Source organism: Labeo rohita, chromosome 11 (genome assembly GCF_022985175.1).
Source record: "Labeo rohita strain BAU-BD-2019 chromosome 11, IGBB_LRoh.1.0, whole genome shotgun sequence".
NCBI lineage: Eukaryota > Metazoa > Chordata > Actinopteri > Cypriniformes > Cyprinidae > Labeo > Labeo rohita.
In genome coordinates this window covers 21,863,812-21,882,603 of record NC_066879.1, presented here as the reverse complement: position 1 = coordinate 21,882,603, position 18,792 = coordinate 21,863,812, and the positions used below count along the sequence as shown (strand labels likewise).

General features: G+C 36.5%; 2 protein-coding genes across 4 annotated transcripts in view; both read left to right on the top strand.

Moving 5' to 3' along the window:
- cdkl5 (cyclin-dependent kinase-like 5) overlaps positions 1-2,112 on the top strand; it is a 40,688-nt gene extending 38,576 nt beyond the window's left edge. For all 3 annotated transcript variants that reach the window (XM_051122825.1, XM_051122826.1, XM_051122824.1), the window contains one exon: positions 1,082-2,112. In XM_051122825.1, the coding sequence (XP_050978782.1) occupies positions 1,082-1,459 (378 nt within the window). In that variant the 3' untranslated portion in view covers positions 1,460-2,112. The remainder of the gene's footprint in view (positions 1-1,081) is intronic.
- A 7,737-nt stretch (positions 2,113-9,849) lies between these two features.
- On the top strand, positions 9,850-14,511 carry rs1a (retinoschisin 1a). Its single transcript, XM_051122198.1, has 6 exons — positions 9,850-10,299; positions 10,527-10,552; positions 10,630-10,750; positions 13,365-13,506; positions 13,611-13,806; positions 13,899-14,511. The coding sequence occupies exons 1-6, from the start codon at positions 10,245-10,247 to the stop codon at positions 14,049-14,051; spliced, it is 693 nt and encodes a 230-aa protein (XP_050978155.1). The 5' UTR covers positions 9,850-10,244; the 3' UTR covers positions 14,052-14,511.
- The last annotated feature ends 4,281 nt before the right edge of the window (positions 14,512-18,792 follow it).

The window sequence follows — 18,792 nt, the reverse complement described above, 5'->3', positions numbered from 1 at the left end:
AGTTTTTTTTTCCCTTTTATCCCATAAAATCATTTCAAATATTAGTATTCAAATTTTTTCAAATTTCAAAACATTATTTATGCATTTGTAACTGCATTCATGTCCTACATTAAACAGTCAGTGCAAATGCCACTTCAGATGCATATTCTGCATTGCAAACACAAATTTGATTTGTACTGATTTAATTTGATTGGTAACATCCATATAGTGTCTCACTATTTGAATTTATTCAATTTTATTCAATTTAAGAATTTGACACAAAATGGTGATGCATACACTACCAGTCAAAAGTTTTTGAACAGTAAGATTTTTAATGTTTTTTAAAGAATATTGTCAATATTTAAAACAGTTGAGTACTTTTTATTTTTCAGGATTCTTTGATGAATAGAACATAAGATCCAAAGATCAGCATTTATTTTAAATAAAAAGCTTTTGTAACAATATACACTATACCATTCAAAAGCTTGGAGTCAGTATAATTATTTTTTGGGAAAGAAATTATAGAAATTAATACTTTTATTTAACAAGGATGCTTTAAATTGATCAAAAGTGATGATAAAGACATTTATAATGTTACAAAAGTTTGAAAAACTTATTTTAAATAGTAAAAACATTTCAAAATATTACTGTTTTTGCTGTACTTTGGATTAAATAATTGCAGGCTTGATGAGCAGAAGAGACTTTTTAAAAAAACATTAAAAATCTTGGTAGCGTATGTCATTAAAAGCACAATATCCACTAATATTTTGAAACATTTTTACAATTAAAAATAACTGTTTTCTATTTCAGTCTATTTGAAAATGTAATTTATTCCTGTGATGCAAAGCTGAATTTTCAGCATCATAACTCCAGTATTCAGTGCCACATGATCCTTCAAAAACGTTTGTTATTATTATCAATAATAGTTGTGCTGCTTAATATTTTTGTGGAAACCATATGTTTTTACTTTCTTTGATGAAAGAAAGAGAACAGCAGTTATTTGAAGTAGAATGCATTGTAAATGCCACATTTAATGCATCCTTCCCTTGTATTTTATGATTGCACACAAACTAACATTATTAATCTTGCTTTCCTATTGCAGAACCAGCCTCTGAAGTCCCTGCGGAAGCTCCTACACCTCTCCTCTCCTGCTACGTCCAATCAGCCCCCGCCTCCCGATCGCTCGGCAGATCTGCGCTTCCAGCCCCTCCCCAACCCTCCTTCCAAAGGGAACCTGAACGAGGCCAGAGGGCTCCCGCCAGGCAGCGTCACCCCCAACACCAAGAGCCGCAAACCCCACAACTACCCTCTGCCAGGGCAGATCGAGTCCAGCTGGCACGTCTCCGCGCTGAATCGGGCCGAGGGCGCGCCGTACCCAGACCAAATGGCAAACAAAGGTGGGCAGAACGGTATCGGCTTTACCAGAGCCGCTCGCGCGAGAATGCCGAACCTCAACGATCTGAAAGAAACGGCTCTTTAGAGGAGAAAGGCCCCCTAGTGGCCGTACTTGGGTTTCTCTCCTTTTTCCTTCCTGGCTACCTATGGAATGCTATTGTTCATACAGTGGTACACTATGCCACTTCTGGCCAGAAGGTGGCAATAGTTATGTCTCAGATTTGTTTTTTAAAGCATCCACATTTGATAGAATTTGTATTCTTGTTCATTACATCTGGGTTCAGTTTTCTGTTGAATATATCTGATATGAATCTATGTATTTGTATATGGAAACTTAGGGACGGGGGACACAAAAAAAAAATCTGTGGAATTGTAAGAGCTTTAGTTTATACACAAGAGAATGTATAAATATTTAACGTGTAATAATTCTATATTTCATGGAGATTATTTAATGAATTATCGGTGTGTTAATAGTTACGATGTACAGAGTGCATTTTATGGTTGTAACAAAAGTACTTATTGTTTCTGAATTATTTTCCTCTCTTTATCGAACATCGTTTTCTGATATGAATTCTCAGTGCAGACTAAGTCTATATTACACACTGTCTCATACTGCAGGTTACGGAATCGATCATCCCTATTTAAAACATACGACAGCATATCAGCAACTACTGATGCTTCCTAACCAGGTTCTGTGTTCTTCTTCTCATGCGGCACCATTAAATCGTCGTCCCACGATGGCTATTTGTCTCACTTTACCCGGTGTTTCTCTACTTCTCACGAGCTTGGCATTCAAAAACACATTGGGATCAGATAATGCTTGAGTTCATTAGAGCCCAGATCCCTGAAGAGCTGGATTTCCTGTGAATAATGAATTTCAACAGAGGCCCCCGGGGCCTCACCGTGTCTCCCTCTGCGATCTAAACCCCACCAGCTGGTGACTAAGTGTGACTTTGCCTGTGGCACGAGCGAGCGGTGGCTCTGCTCAAGGTTGCGAGAGTTAAGTCTGTATCGCAGACTTTCAGCGGTCGCACGTGCGCGCGATTCTTTTAACAAACCGAATAACTGGCGGTTTTATTTTAATCAGTTTAACGGCATGTTTTTGAAGAGATAAAAGCATTGCCTCGGGACCTGGTAAAAGGGTTTCAAAGACGTAATGCGGTTATTGATCTGGAGGGCAGGTGGGAGACGCAGTGAGATTTTTTTTGAGCGGCCTCTGAAGCGCAGCACATTTTCATTCAGGGTTTCAGTGTTTGCTTTAGATTTATCTCACTGTACATTTCTTTAGATTATATTCTACTAATATAGATTGAAACGAGATGGATATTAAATATGCAAAATAGCTATATTAAGAATTCCAGGCATTTGAATTCCAATGCAAACAGAGCAATATATCATGATTCATGGAGTATTACGTTGTTATCCATTTACATTGATTATCACGACAGGCACTTTGCTCAACTAAACTTTTCTCAAAATCCCCCCTCAAAGAGAATGACAGAGCATTTTCATTTCAATAGCGTGTCCTTGAATATTTTTCCGGAAACTTTTTTTTTTTTTTAATATTGTTTCTCAATGGTGCACTTTAAACACATTTCACAGGTGTTTGTGTTGATATGGTGTTTGATTAAAACCGATTTTTCTATCTATCTAATCTTCTACCTTATCTTCCTACAGTATATGAGCTCTGTCTTTCACAGGACTGGATTTGGGACTTTTATGTTTAAGTTACAGTATTTTTGACATTTGACTTTCTTTTTTAAAAATCTGTTCTCATTTATATCTTTTTTGATTCTGTTGTCTCAGTGTTATGCATAACCAAGTTAATTTTCAGTAACGTCTTGAATCATTTATATTCCATACACTACCAGTCAAAAGTTTTTAAACAGTAAGATGTTTTTTAAAGAAGTCTCTTCTGCTCACCAAAGTACAGTGAAAACAGTAAAATTTAGAAATATTTTTTTATTTTTTAAAATAACTGTTGTCTATTTGAATATATTTAGGGTTTAGGGGTTCAAGTGCATAGGATCAAGTCAAGGATCAGCGATCACCACGTAAAACTGATCGTTTTATAAACCATTAGTCGTAGAGACTTGAAACTTGGAGGAATGGTAGTACTCACACCGCCGACAACGTCACCAAGGCTCACCCCAATCGGCCTGATGGGGGGGTACAAAATATTCATCAAAATTTTTGTACATCAAAAGTACAAAATTGCTTATAACTAAACCATCAGTCGCAGGCTCAAGTGTCTTACGTCATTGGAATCCGTGGCGACACCGGACAAAATGCATGCTGATTCAATCATGAGCCTGCCTGGATTTTTTGCGAAACTTACTTTAGGTTTTTTACCTAGGTTTTTTGCCCAATCAGAACCAAACCAGTGCAGGAAGACTCACCGTCGCAAAGGGCCACCAAAACGTTTGAAAGGGGCAGGGCCACTTTGAGTAAAATGCCTATAACTCCTGAACGGAATGAGATATCCACCAACTGAGAACAATTATGTAAGAGCTCAATCTGAGGTTACAGGACAAAAATCACAGAGCTTGGCGACTTGGTGATGCTATAAGAGGGAGAAAAAAATTAAAATGGATATACCTGTGCAACCATTTGTCCTGTCAACATGAAAATTGCTGTGCACGGTCTTGGTCCAATGTGCCACAAGGTATCTATAGGGACATTTTTGTATCTCAAAAAAACATGGTCGCCATTGGGTGACAAATTTTGAGCACCTATTAGACAAGGTTAATGGAGGCCGATCGGAACGAAACTAGGTGGGCCTGTTTGACTCATGACCCCTGAGGTCTATGAGAAATTTGAAATAAATTGGCTACTGCCAATATCGTTTTTCTAGGGTGTAAACAATTGTGCATTGTGTGGTTTTTCGCACATACACACAATATTCATATCATATGACATAACTCCTCAATCCAGACAACTTTGCCTCTAGAACCACTGCTGTCAATCAAATCGTTTGTTATATGATTGCGAAGATGTAAAAAAACCTACTTTTGCGAACTAGTCCTAGGTTTTTTGCTCAGTCTGGAAGAAAAAACACTGCAGTACAATTCTCTGGACTCTCAATCAATAATTATCAAAAAAGTAAGAAATTACCCTTTGGGAAGCTAGAATGGGGTCGTTTAGAAAAGGGGCCTGTTTAAATTTACCCAAAATCCTATACAACCTAAAGGAAAGCTCTAAACTTTACAAAACCTGGTGAGCACATGCTATAGGTGATTCTAAACAAGCATTCAAAGTTTTAAGGAGATGGGACCACAGCTGGTGCTATAACAGTCATAAACTCTACAAAACATATTTCTGTGGTAAATGTCTGCAAAAAAAAAAGGCTTGCTATGTAATGTATTTTTTCATATGTGCTTAAAAGCCTTAAAGCGCTTGAACCCCAGTAATCGCTGCCTGCAGCTGTATTTTAAAATGTAATTTCTTTGTGTGATTTCAAAGCTGAGTTTTTAGCATCATGACTCCAGTTACATGATTCTTCAGAAATCATTCTAATATTCTGATTTGCTGCTTAAATTTTTTTTTTTTTTTTTTGTTATTTTTATTATATTGAAACAGCTGAGTAGATTTTTTTCAGGTTTCTTTAATGAATAGAAAATTCAGAAGAACAGCATTTATCTGAAATAGAAATCTTATGTAACAACATATGTCTTTATTATCACTTTTGATCAATTTAAAGCATCCTTGCTAAATAAAAGTATTTATTTCTATAATTTCTTCTCCAAGCTTTTATTTCAGATAAATGCTGATCTTTGGATCTTTCTATTCATCAAAGTATCCTGAAAAAAAAATCCTCAACTGTTTTGAAATATTGAACAGCAAATCAGCATATTAGAATGATTTCTGAAGCATCATGTGACACTGAAGACTGGAGTAACGATGCTGAAAATTTAGGTTTGATCACTTGATCATTGGATCACTGGACATTTGCAATATATTCAAATAAAGCAGTTATTCTGAATAGCAAAAATATTATATATTTTGGATCAAATAAATGCAGGCTTGGTGAGCAGAAGAGACTTTTTTTAAAAAAACATTAAAAATCTTACTGTTCAAAAACTTTTGACTGTGTATATGTCACATTATATATCTGACAGCAATCAGGTTTAGTTGTCATGTTCTGTTAAACTCTCCTGTCGTCTTTCATGCATTAACAAACGGTTGATTTGTAGTAAGAGATAAGAGTCCCTCTCGTTGCATATTTTCAGGTTAATATTAGACATGAAACATTTTGTTCCTGAGTAATGCAGTCTGAGTATTTCATCCTGGCTGAGTATTAGAATGTGATTCCATCACTCCTGGATTAACACCTTGTCCATAGACACTCTGACATCCTTTAATCTACAGTACATTGGCACAGTCTGTCTCTGCGGTGCCAGGTAATCCTCCCATCAGCCAGCTGTTAGGATTGCCAAAATAAATAGTTTGGCAGTCGACAGCTGTGGTGAGGTCGCCTACGAGTGGTAATCTATGACCAGTCTTGTTAACCCGCTACAAAACCTACATCTGCAGCATGTAGAATGTCACTGATTCTGCATTACTTCTGGTTTGCTAATCACCATTGTTGTTTTTAATGTCATGTTTTTTTTTCTTTCTTTCAAAATACTTGATATGAAATCATGCTAACAGAAGATCAGGGCAAAGAATTACCACTTCCCTATCCCAGAGTACTAAAATACTACAAAAGCTAGTTTTAAAAGATTTAAAAATAGAAAACTGTTCTCCGAAGGGCTGCATCGTCTGTCGACATTTCTGCCTGATAGTGTGATATAGAGTGAATATACAATACCGTTTTAAATTTTGGGGTTAGTTTTTTTAAATTTATCTTTTATTTAGCAAGGATGCATTAAAATGATCAAAAGTGACATTAAAAATTTACAATGTTATAAAGGATTTCTGTTTCAAATGTTTTTTTTTTAGCTTCATCTTTAAAAAAATGTTTTAAACATTGTTAATAATAAATGTTTCTTGAGCAAATCAGATATTAGAATGATTTCTGAAGGATCATGTGACACTGGAGACTGGAGAAATGATGCTGAAAATTCAGCTTTATCATCACAGGAATAAATTACATTTTAAAATGATTTTAAAAATATTACTCTTCTTACTGTATTTTTGAGCAAATAAATGCAGACTTGGTAAGCATAAGGGACCTTACCATCCCCAAACTTTTGAACAGTAAGATAGCTGAATGTATTATTATGTGTATATTGTCTTTTAAAATAATATGGGATGACAATGTAGCCTAATAGTTGTGTGATGTAGAGTGAATATACAATACCATTTTAAAGTTTGGGGTCAGTTTTAATTTTTTTTTTTTTTAAATTAACGTTTAATAAAGCAAGGATGCATTAAAAAAAAAAAAAAAAACAATTTGTTGAGTCAACTTAAAATAATTTAAGTTACCCTGCTGCCTTAAAATTTTAAGTTCAATCAACTCAAATAAGTTTAGTCAACTTGAAATGTTAAATTGCACTAATCTGAAAATTTTAAGTTGAATGAACTCAAATATCTAAGTTGTCACTTAGTACAACTTAACATTTTAAGTTGACTAAACTTATTCGAGTTGACTGAACTTAAACATTTAAGCCAGCTGGAAAACAAATTATCTGTCTTAAACATTGTTAATAATAATAATAATAAGTGTTTCTTGAGCAGCAAATCAGCAATGATTTCTGAAGGATCATGTGACACTGAATACTGGATTAATGATGCTGAAAATTCAGCTTTATCATCACATGAATAAATTCAATTTTAAAATATATTAAAATAGAAATCAGTCATTTGAATTCATAATAATATTTCACAATATTACTGTTTTACTGTATTTTTAAGCAAATAAATGCAGCCATGGTGAGCATAAAACGTCTTAGCAACCCCAAACTTTTGAACGGTTTATTATTTTAATGAGTCTATTATTATGTGTAGCCATTTTGGATTATGTTTTAACAACCACACTGACAAATTGTGTCTCACTATTCACCTTAAGTATGGACTGAACAAGTAGGGTTTTGACTGCCTTAAATGTGTGTTGAAGGATATTTTGAAGGTGATTCAGAGTGCTTTTTGGTTCACTGCCATATTGAAGTATACCTGCAGGTACTGACAACTCATCTGTCATGGTTTAATAGCCATAGACAGCTTGTCTTATATTGGCTTGTAGCATCTATCATCCAAATAGGATGCCTGTTAGCTTTCCAGTGTCTGAGCTGTTGAATGCAGGGATACAAACATTCAGGTTCGTCCCCAGAAGTGCACAGAATAGATGAAATATACTGGACATCTTCATCAATTCTCATATTTGCATACGGCTGTTCATTTTCTGTGACTAGAAGCTGTATCCACTTAGAATGTAATGTATTTAACTCTTTCGGTTTACCATTGGGCAAATGTTTATATCTGCATAAGAATGTAGAACCTCGTCTCTCTTTTCTACTTCAGACATTTCATGTTTATTCCACCTTTTTAAGTATTGAAACCGCTGCCACATTTTTGTCTCAAGCAGTTGTTGTGCCAACTAAAGCCATTGTGAAGTCATGCAAGGCCAAAGGTTTACAATCTATCAGGAACAAGAGTTTATTCTGTCAGATGAGCACCGTGCAAACATATCTGTCGTTCTTTTTTATTATAGTGTTATAGACTGACTTCTGAGTCTGTCATAGAATGTATTTAGAAAGACATCTGTTTTTATTTTATTCAAATGTTAAGACTGTTCTTATTAGATGTTGAACTGTTTGCTGAGTTTTTGCAGTCTGTTCTAATCCTGTTTGCTGATTGATAACATGATCCATCCCTAAATTGTGTCCTTCTATCCAACCAATCAGGATGTGACTGTCATTTAGACAACAGCCAGCATTTTAGCTATCTTTCAGGCCCACACAGAATCTGCAGTGCTTCACTGCTTGCAATGACACATTTTGGCTTTTTAATGTTGCTTTGAGTTACCAATTAGACTGTAGAACATTCACTTTCATATTTATTTCCACCCGAAAAAGTGTGGATTCTGTCTGGGCCTTTATCTATCCATTCAACCGAGTCTGTAAACTGAAAGTTATTAGCTTATAACTTCATTCACCAATGCACAACATTTAGCTCAAGCATAATCAGCACCACTCACTCAGCACTTTGTCTATGTCTTTTGTGAAGACTATTTGTCTGTGTGTTCTCTTTAGGGTACAAGTGGGAAACAGCACCCTAACGTTTGATTTAAGTCCAGGCATGTCTGATTCCAACAGCGTTTATAATGTATATTCTGCTGTAATTAATAACAATTAAAACAATGTCTACCCAACTATGTTCTAGCATGCATCATTTCATTGCAAACACCTGCCAGGATATACAGTTGAGGACAAAAGTTTACATTTGCAGAATCTGCTAAATGTTAATTATTTGACCAAAATAAGAGGGATCATACAAAATGCATGTTATTTTGTATTTAGAGCTGACCTGAATAAGATATTTCACATTAAAAAACGTTTACATATAGTCCACAAGAAAAAATAGTTGATTTTATAAAAATGACTATGTTCAAAAGTTTATGTACACTTGATTCTTATTTGTTCTTAGTTATTTGTGAGTCTCTTGTTTGTCCTGAACAGTTAAACTGCGCACTGTTCTTCAGAAAAATCCTTCAGGTGCCATAAATTTTGTCAACATTTTTGTGTTTTTGAACCCTTTTCAGCAATGACTGCATGATTTTAAGGTCCATCTTTTCAAACTGAGGACAACTGAGGGGGTGAAAACTTTTGGAATTTAAAAATCAGGGTGAATTTAACTTATTCCGTCTTCTGGGAAACATTCAGGTAGCTTCTAAAGGGCAGTACTAAATGAAAAAAATATGATATTTAGGCAAAATAAGAAAAATGTACACATCTCCATTCTGTTCAAAAGTTTTCACCCCCTGGCTCTTAATGCATTGTTTTTTCTTCTGAAGCATCAGTGAGCATTTGAACCTTCTGTAATAGTTGCATATGAGTTTCTCAGTTGTCCTCAGTGTGAAAAGATGGATCTCAAAATCATACAGCCATTGTTGAAAAGGGTTCAAATACACAAAAATGCTGAAAAACCAAATTTGTGGAACCTGAATGATTTTTCTGAAGAATAGCAGCCAGTTTAACTTCAGCACAAACAAGGGACTTACGAACAACTATCACTAAATAAAAAAACACAGATCATTCAGGTAATGATGTGGATCATTCAGGGAACAACACAGTATTAAGAATCAAGCTAAAATTCTTAAACTATTATTTTTTCTTGTGGACTATATGTAAATGTCCTTTATGTGAAATATATTATTCTGGTCTGTACTAAATAAAAAAATAACATGCATTTTGTATGATCTTTCTTATATTGGTAAAATAATTAACATTTTGCAGATTCAGCAAGGTGTATGTAAACTTTTGACCTCAAATGTAAAAACCCATGTCTTTGAGATTATCATTAAAAATAAGTCTGTACATAGTAAGTCACATTAGTAGCAACTACTAAAAAAAGACAAAGAAACCAGCCTTCATCTTGTCTCTCCATCAAATGGCATACTGTACGTAGTGATTTGCATCAACAGATTGCCGGGGAAGTTGAATTGAATTAATTGCATGCATTGAACCATTAACTGGGTCACAGAAGGTGACCACCCGGCTTTATGATCTGGGATCATTTGGCTATTTCTCTCTTTTTTAACAGACAAGGGTTGGACTGGGATGTGAACAATTTCAAACTAGCTTTCAGCAGTAAAGGGAGGAGCTTTGAGATGAAGGGCATTAGATAAGGCCATTAGTGCTCTGTGGATTACAGTAATCCAGCCCCTTTAATATCAGTGCGGTGGTCCACCACTCGAAAAATAAACCATCATGGAGTACAGACTGCAGAACATGTTACTGTTAGCCATCCTGCTGGTGTCTGAAGGTATGTGCTATTGAGTTCATTATTTTTCAGTAGATTAGCAGAAATAAACGGTCACATTTTGTCAAACTGCATTAGATTTAAAAACAAAGAACAGTTACAAAATATGTTAACTATAGCTAATCTATGTTAATAAAGATGATTGTGAATGTTGAATGTAAATAAAACATTTATAGCCTAATAAGTTAATAAAAAAGACTTGTTCTTTTACCTTTCCACATTTCGTCCAGGTATTATTGGGCTGCAAGCACAAGAGGTAACTAAACGCATTTAATATTGATATTATAGGCAATTAAAAGAGAACTATTGATGATAATGTTAATATATGCTTAGGATGGCGAGGGAAATGACACATGGGCTGGGAAAACCTGCACGTGTGACTGTGATTCCTCTAGCAAGTTGCTTTCCAAAGGTTCTTCACCAAGTAGAGGGCAGGAGATGGACTGCATGCCAGGTAAGAAAGAGGAAGGGGACTGAAAGAAATATGGATAAAAAACATTAATCACATTGCTGTCTTCTTCTAAAATGAAATAAGCACTAATTGTAACCTTCATGTGAGTGCTTTGTAGGCTTTGTCTGATTCAAAAATGTGTCAAATATATAATGAATCAGTATTCTTCTGTACTTAGTTTTTACTGGCTGAGGGTGAATTGTGAATCAAAAACCACTGAAAAATGCTCATTTTGTCAGGAAAGCGAAATTTGTGAATGGGGCTTTGCGCTAACATTGACTCTTTGGGAATTGAGATGGATGGATTAGTTAGCACTAGCTGGTGCCCTTTGGAAACAGAAGGCAGGACATGTGCGAATGAGCTGGCTCCCGGACAAGCCCTCGCCTGCAGCGCCGCAGAAAGTCATTAATCATTTGGTTGCAGCTTCACCTGGGCCATGTGCGCCATCGCCGCATCCCATTGGCACACCACCACAGGGCAGACATGCTCCATTAACACAGAGCAGCTCGTGTTCGGAGTCCTCCAAGACTGATGTGTTAGATTCAAATGAAAGGGAGGAAAGTTGAGAAAAAAATTAAAAGGGAGTTTGTTCGTAATCCCATTATGTTGAGATGCGAGATTAAAATCGAAACTGGAAGTGCGTACGTCAAAAAGAACATCCTAAATCCTTTAAAAGAGGAACTGTTATGTAAAAATACTGATGTGGGACTGGAGCTTAAGTGTGGAACGTGACCATCTGTCGAGCTCAAGTCTTAATGGATGTTGATCTTTCACTATGGGGAACTAAAGCTTTTGGGATTGTAAAGTCACCAGCAGAAGAGTGGAAGCACGGAATTACAGAGCCGGCAGATTAACGCTTTGTCCGTTTCTCTTAAACACAGCAGGGCAAAGAAATCTCTCTGATTGCGTGACTAATGTTTTATTAAGCCCCCTGTCGGACACGAGGGGCTTTAGGAGGAACCTTTTCATAGTTTCTAGAACTATTGGCGTGTTCTCACCACAGGAACTAGGAATGTATTCTGTATAATTCTAGGAATTCTGTGTAGGGTCTAAAACAGTTCAAATGACCTTATTCTCCAGAGAAACAAGCATGTTACTATCTTTAAAATATTGTCTTTGAACTTCCGTTTGTGTGGTAGCTCTGTATATTTCTATGGCATCGCTGTCTAAGAGTAATTTAGCTGGTAATGTGGATTTATGTAAAGTTAACGAAAGTTATTGTGAGCATTGTAATATTTAAAGCAAATATCTTAACAAATGTCAATAGACCAGGAAGATTTTAAAAAGATAGGTTTATTCATAAATCTGTGAGATCACTGTGGTAATACAATTAGGAGACAGAAGACGACAAACGCGGTGCTAAAAAGGGGCGGGGATAAATAAGGTCAATAAAAACTACCAGTGACGTAAGTGTAGGCTAACTGGCCAAATGCATATGAAACACCGGCTACCCGACATTTTTAAAAAGCTGCGTACAAAATATTTGCTCCTCGAACATGGAAAACAATGATAATAACGGCATTTATCTACCTGTTGTCTGCAGCATTGTGTTCTTTTCTCAGCCTCGAAGATAGGAGATTTAATAGGAGATTAGGAGATTTAAGCCCTGTTTACACTAGACATTTTAAAATTAAAACAATCCTCTCTACACTGACGTTTAAAACGTATAAACTTTGCTATAGTTACGCCTGGCGTTTACACTACTCCGGCATATCGAAAACGCTGCAGATCCTGTTTCTGTTTACACTAGTGCAATTTCATGTTAAAACATTTACCTTTTGCTACGGTTACACCTGTTGTTTACACTACTCTGGCACTTTCGATCCTCGAAAACGGAGAATTCCAAAAACGCTGCAGATCCCGTTTCTACATTTACACTAGTGTATTTTAAAAAGCATAACTTCTGCTACAGTTACGCCTATCATTCACACTACTTTGGCGTTTTCGACCCCGAAAACTGAAACTTTCAAAAACGCTGCAGACCCCATTTCTACGTTCACACTTGTGTTTTCATTTTAAAACACATAACTTTTGCTACCGTTACACCTTTCATTTACACTACTCTGGTGTTTTCAACCCTCAGAAACTGAGACTAGTGTGTTTTCATTTTAAAACACATAACTTTTGCTACGTTTACACCTGACGTTTACACTACTCCGTTTTCGACCTTTGAAAACTGAGACTTTTGAAAATGCTCCAAACCTGTTTCAGCTTGATCCGGGGTTGTGTTTTAGTGTAAATGGACCAAAGTGTATACTTTTGAAAACAATGGCGTGGGTGCCCACATTTGCTCTGGGTATCCTTGACCATGTAAACGATAACATCATGCTTATTATGAATAGTCATGTAACATGCGTTTTTGGTTGTGTAGTGTGGAGAGAGAGAGTTTCTGAAACACATTGAAAACAATAGTGTAGACAAGGATCGTTTTCATTTTAAAACACTGTTTGTAGCCCAACCTATCCAAAAGCACGCTGTCTGACATCCTGCAGGCTTTTGCTGAATGGGCCTGTCCATAAATTTTTGAGCCAAACTGACAGAGATCAACGGTTATATTTCTTACTGCAAATTACATGCAAAGATAAATATTAACCAAATTTCTCAATGAACTGTCCAGAGTGTCCCTACCATAAGCCCTTGGGTTTTGAGGCAGGATCTGTGACTTCAGATCAGATCAGCTGCTCTAATGAAGACCAGTACACAGGCTGGTTCTCCTCCTGGGTTCCAAGCAGAGCAAGGCTCAACAACCAAGGATTTGGGTGAGTTCTCTGAAATATTGCTTATTATTTCTTATCTTAAAGAGACTTGGACTATACAACCTGCATTTTTTGCATAGATAGGTTATCTCTCTTTCCCGTCCCAGGTGTGCCTGGCTGTCTAAGTTCCAGGATACAAACCAGTGGCTTCAGATTGACCTGAAGGAGGTCAAAGTGGTTTCTGGTATCCTGACCCAGGGCCGCTGTGACTCTGATGAGTGGATTACCAAGTACACCATGCAGTACCGCACCAACGAGAAACTCAGCTGGATCTACTACAAGGACCAAACTGGAAACAACAGGGTAAGATGACAAACACCCCATTCTGGAATAATAAATATTGAAGAAGAAAATTTCTTTAAAGGATTACATACATTTACTTGTTTTTTTTGCAGGTCTTCTATGGAAACTCTGACCGTTCTTCCACAGTCCAGAACCTGCTGCGTCCACCTATCGTAGCACGTTACATCCGTATCCTCCCTCTTGGCTGGCACACTCGTATCGCCATCCGCATGGAGCTGCTGCTTTGCATGAATAAATGCACCTGACCTGGAACATGTTAACAAAGCCATACTCGACTATTTCCTGTTCCACCCCTTTTCTTTCATCACAACATGCCAAAGTGAATATCACTGCACTCAATTTTTTTGTTTTCTAGTGTTTTTCAAGAAAGAAACGATCATTAGAAGGTGTTTTAGTTGCATTAATTTGTGTTTAACATGATTTCCTTTTCATTTTACAAACAAAAACCTCATGTATGTTGCATTCATTTTATAAAACAAAAAATCAGGCATAAAGGAGCTGTCCAGAGGTTTGCATATCTGGAGAGAAGTAGGAGATCTTATGGAGTCTTGTAGTATTGTGAGTTCTAATGTGAATTGTGATGGTGATGTAGGGTGTTTTATTCCCACAGTTATGACCAGTTCCTTTTTTTAATTTATCATGAGCATACATTGTTTAATTGTGGTTGTGACTTACCTGAGAACCAATGCCTTTGAATAAAGGAAGTCTCTCTGTGTACCTTGTATGTTACTTGTTGTATAATCTATTCACTCTCAAGTTGGATTCACTGCAATCCACAGCAGTCCAGTCCGTGGAAGATTTGTTTTTGTATTCTGTCTACTATATTTTCAAGTTTATGTAAACATACACTAAAGCCTTTGAAAGCTGCATTACATCTTCTTCTATCTTCGATCTGATTTATAAATTTCAAGTGTTGAAATCAAGGCAACAACAACACAATAATCATTCAGTTTCAGTCTCTGAGTTTATTGCATTTCATTCATGTATTTTAAACTCTTTGGTAAATGTCCTCATTACTTTGAATATGGATTTGATTTCTATCTCTATTCATAAATATGGTTTATAGCAGGTGTTAACAGTGATGAACAACCATTACTAATGAAGGGCGGGGTCGGGTGGGGTTGCTATAAACCGTTAAAGCTCATTCGGTTAGAGAGAATAACCACCTCGCCCTCCTGTTGTCAATCACCGTGTCACACCCCCCACCACACACAACGCACTAAACCACACCGGTCATTTACGACTCTACCCGGCCCCCCTGCACACCCACAGACCACCACAGCCCGGCAGGGGGGGCAAATATACCGACTCACGTGCTTTTACATACCACGAGGGGTCTGTACAACACCGGTCAGCAGGTAAAGTACCAGTTTTTACATTAACTGCAGCTACACTATCCGCTGAACTTCAAATTCGAACTTACCAAGAGTCATTTAGAACACTCATTTCCAGCACTTTATGACGTCATACTAAGTCGTCTCGGAAGCCCGATTTTTTAAAAATAAATACGTAATGTCTCCAATTTAAAGGACACGCCATCATGCTGACATATTAGGCCTTGAATACCAACATACACTAAGCATACTTGCACATATGGTGTTATGGGGTAATATATTAAGTTACAAGAATATATACCCTGGTGAAAAAACCAGCATAAGCTGGTAGGTATGTTTTGATGCTGGAATGCTGGTTAGGTAGGTTTTGATGCTGGTTTAAGCTGGTCCTTTGCTGGTTTATGCTGGTCATGTTGCTGGTCAAGGACCAGTATGAACCAGCAAAGGACCATCATAAACCAGCAAAGGACCAGCTTAAACCAGCATCAAAACCTACCTAACCAGCATTCCAGCATCAAAACATACCTGCCAGCATATGCTGATTTTTTCACCAGGTATATGGTGGTTTCTTAGGAGTTTATTTTTTTTTTAAAAAAAGTAATAAATTCCCTTTTTTATTAAAGTCACATAATTTTTTAAAAATGTTTTACGATAAACATTTTTAGCACTTTGTTTTGTTACTTTTCGAATGCCATTTATGTATACTGTAGTTTACTTTCAGTTAACTTTAGAATGTTTAAAATTATGATCTAAGAATAAAATCAAAGAATAAAACAATTTCTGTATTTATTATCTGAATGTGATTTATATAAATTTTGCGAAAATGTTCTTAAAAGAGAAGTTCACTTCAGAATAAAAATTTCCTGATAATTTACTCACCCCCATGTCATCCATGATCATGACATTTTTTTCCATCAGTTGCAAAGGAATTACGTTTTTGAGAAAAACATTCCAGGTTCCCCACTTCAATGGGGAACAAAGGTTTGAAGGCCCAAATTGCAATTTCAATAGCAGCTTTAAAGGACTGAGGGCTGAGGGTCTTCTCTAGCTAAAAGATCAAAAGGTAATTTTCTTTAAAAAAATCTAATTTATACACTTTTTAACCACAAATGGTCATCTTGCACTAACTCTGTGATGTGTGTCTTCATACATTACACACCCAGGATCCATCTGCCTAGGATCACTTGATCTGGAAAGCATCTGACAGACGTCTGTAAGATGTCAGTTTTACATTCTAAATCATAAACATCTTAAAGACATCTATTTGACATCTGATAGAAACCTTAGACGTATTGCAGATGAGCAAACACTTCAAAATACGTCTTCCAGATGTAAATGCAGACGTCAAATAGACATCTCTGTGATGTATGCTATCAGGGTAATCACGTTGGAAATGTCACGCGTGGTTTATTCTACACCTGTGTACTTAAGTTCAAAAAGGTAGGGTAGGGTGAAAAAATCTCATTTTCTCCTTTTTTATTAATAATACATTTTTATACATTTATTTTTTAAGAAAATGACTGGTAAATATGATTCAGCTGAGATCATGTAGAGCCCTTTTTTTGCATTAAAACTGCAATTTGGACCTTCAACCTGTTGGCTCCCATAGAAGTCCACTATATGGAGAAAAATTCTGGAGTGTTTTCTTCAAAAACCTGCGACTGAAGGAAAACAGGTAATAGGGGTAAGTAAATTACCAGGTATTTTTTTATTCTGGAAGTGAATTTGTCACTTAAGATGCAGTGTTACTGCACCACAGCTATTTTAAGTTTTTTTTTTCCATCCAAATTATTAGGTGGCTGTCATGCTACAAATAGACTTGACAACGGTAAATATTCTTTCCAAACATTTATACCATCAGTTAAACAGCTTGCGAATAATGTGATGTGATTCTTGTAATGTGATGTACCTCAGAAAAGACAACAATAATGAGCTTTGGAGCCCACATTAACCCTATAATTAAGCATATTTCAAAAGGGGTCATTATCCCCCAAAGTGTCTTAACTTTTCCACTAAAAAAAAAAAAAAAAAAAAAAAAAGTATTTCCCCGTAAAGTTTAAATTAATTAGGTGTTCCATGCAAATTACATCTCCAACAAACATGATATTCTGGTCAAATTCACTGAATCAAATCAAAGCTAAACTCTTCAAACGGAATAAGTCTGATAAACGCTGATGTTCAGAAAATTTCTTTATTGAGTTAAGTGAGTGCGCATGCGCTTCAAGGCAAATTAAAAAGACATGCACCTGCTTGTTAGTCATTAGGGAATTGATTAGACATACCTTAAATTGTGGTTTCGCTTCAGCGCCTGTTGTTTACACACTCGCTCCTCTGATCATCATGAAAGCTCCTGGCCTTAATAGAAAGCAGAGCGCGTCATCCAGAAGTTCCATATCAAGAACCAAAGGACACGCTACATTCATGTACACAGTCCGGCAACAGGTGTGTTTTTTTTTAGGTCCAGAAGTAACTAAAAGCAGAAGTTGAAAATGTTACATAAAATGATTACATATGAAAACGCTGGCTCTCATGCACAGGTCAATCAGACGGCAATGAGACGCGTTCATGAGTCCAGGGGCGTAAGCAGATATTTGCTGCAGAGAGTGGGGTCAGAGGCCGCGCGTCTCTCCTGTTTCAGCCGCCACAGAACCGTGACGAGGAGGGAGATTCTGGAGGCCTGGGATCAGATGAGACGACGCAGAATTCCAGCTCCGCTAGCAGGCGCTTGAGTCTTTTAAACAGACGTTTTTAATATATCTATTTTAATGGATCTGTAAATATTTAACTGTTGAAATAAAAACTTTTTGTTAAAATGGTGGAGGTATGTTTATTGTACAATGTGTCTAAGCTTGTGATTTATGGAATATTGTGTGTGTGTGTATGTACTTGTTTTTGCTACATTGTGGGGACCAAATGTCCCCACAAGAATAGTAAAACCTGAAATTTTTGACATTGTGGGGACTGGCTTGAGGTCCCCATGGGTACAAACGCTTATAAATCATACAGAATGAGGTTTTTTTTTTTTTTTTTTTTTTTTTAAGAAAGTAAAAATGCAGAAAGTTTTCTGTAAGGGTTAGGTTTAGGGGTAGGGTAAGGGGATAGAAAATACAGTGTGGACAGTATAAAAACCATTGCACCTATGGAGAGTCCCCACAAGGATAATAAACCAGACTGTGTGTTTTTTTTTTTTTTTTTTTTTTTTTTTTTTTTTTTTTAAACCGAAGGGAAATTCGGTAGTGGAAAACAGGTCTCCTGGCGTAATTTAAAGACGCTTCAACCCCCTTGAGAGGACTTTCCTCCGTTTCCCGGCTTATTGCTCACATTTTGCTAAGCGCATCACGTCTACACTACAAGACTGTGAATAATCCACTTGTTTATAAGAGCGTTTTTTGCATCTTTAGCAGTGTAGATGGGTGTGAGATTTTTAGTCAGTGAACTTTAACGAACCTTTAAAGTATAGGCTAATTTTATTCACTGAAATCTCTTCCTCTTACAGTGTGACTGCTCACCCACATTTAAATGTTTATTTTCTGAAATAGCGTAGCTGATTATATACGTTCAGAAAGTCTTCAGGTTTTGTGGACATTCACACAACAGTCATTATTCAGGTAGCAACACAGCACTGATTTACAAAAATCTTTTCAGGTTTAAG

Excerpts from the sequence above, each read along its gene's own strand:
- rs1a (XM_051122198.1), top strand. The coding sequence starts at position 10,245 with ATGGAGTACAGACTGCAGAACATGTTACTGTTAGCCATCCTGCTGGTG. Across the intron at positions 10,553-10,629 it reads TTGGGCTGCAAGCACAAGAG|GATGGCGAGGGAAATGACAC; the intron begins GTAACTAAACGC and ends ATATATGCTTAG. Across the intron at positions 10,751-13,364 it reads GGAGATGGACTGCATGCCAG|AGTGTCCCTACCATAAGCCC; the intron begins GTAAGAAAGAGG and ends TGAACTGTCCAG.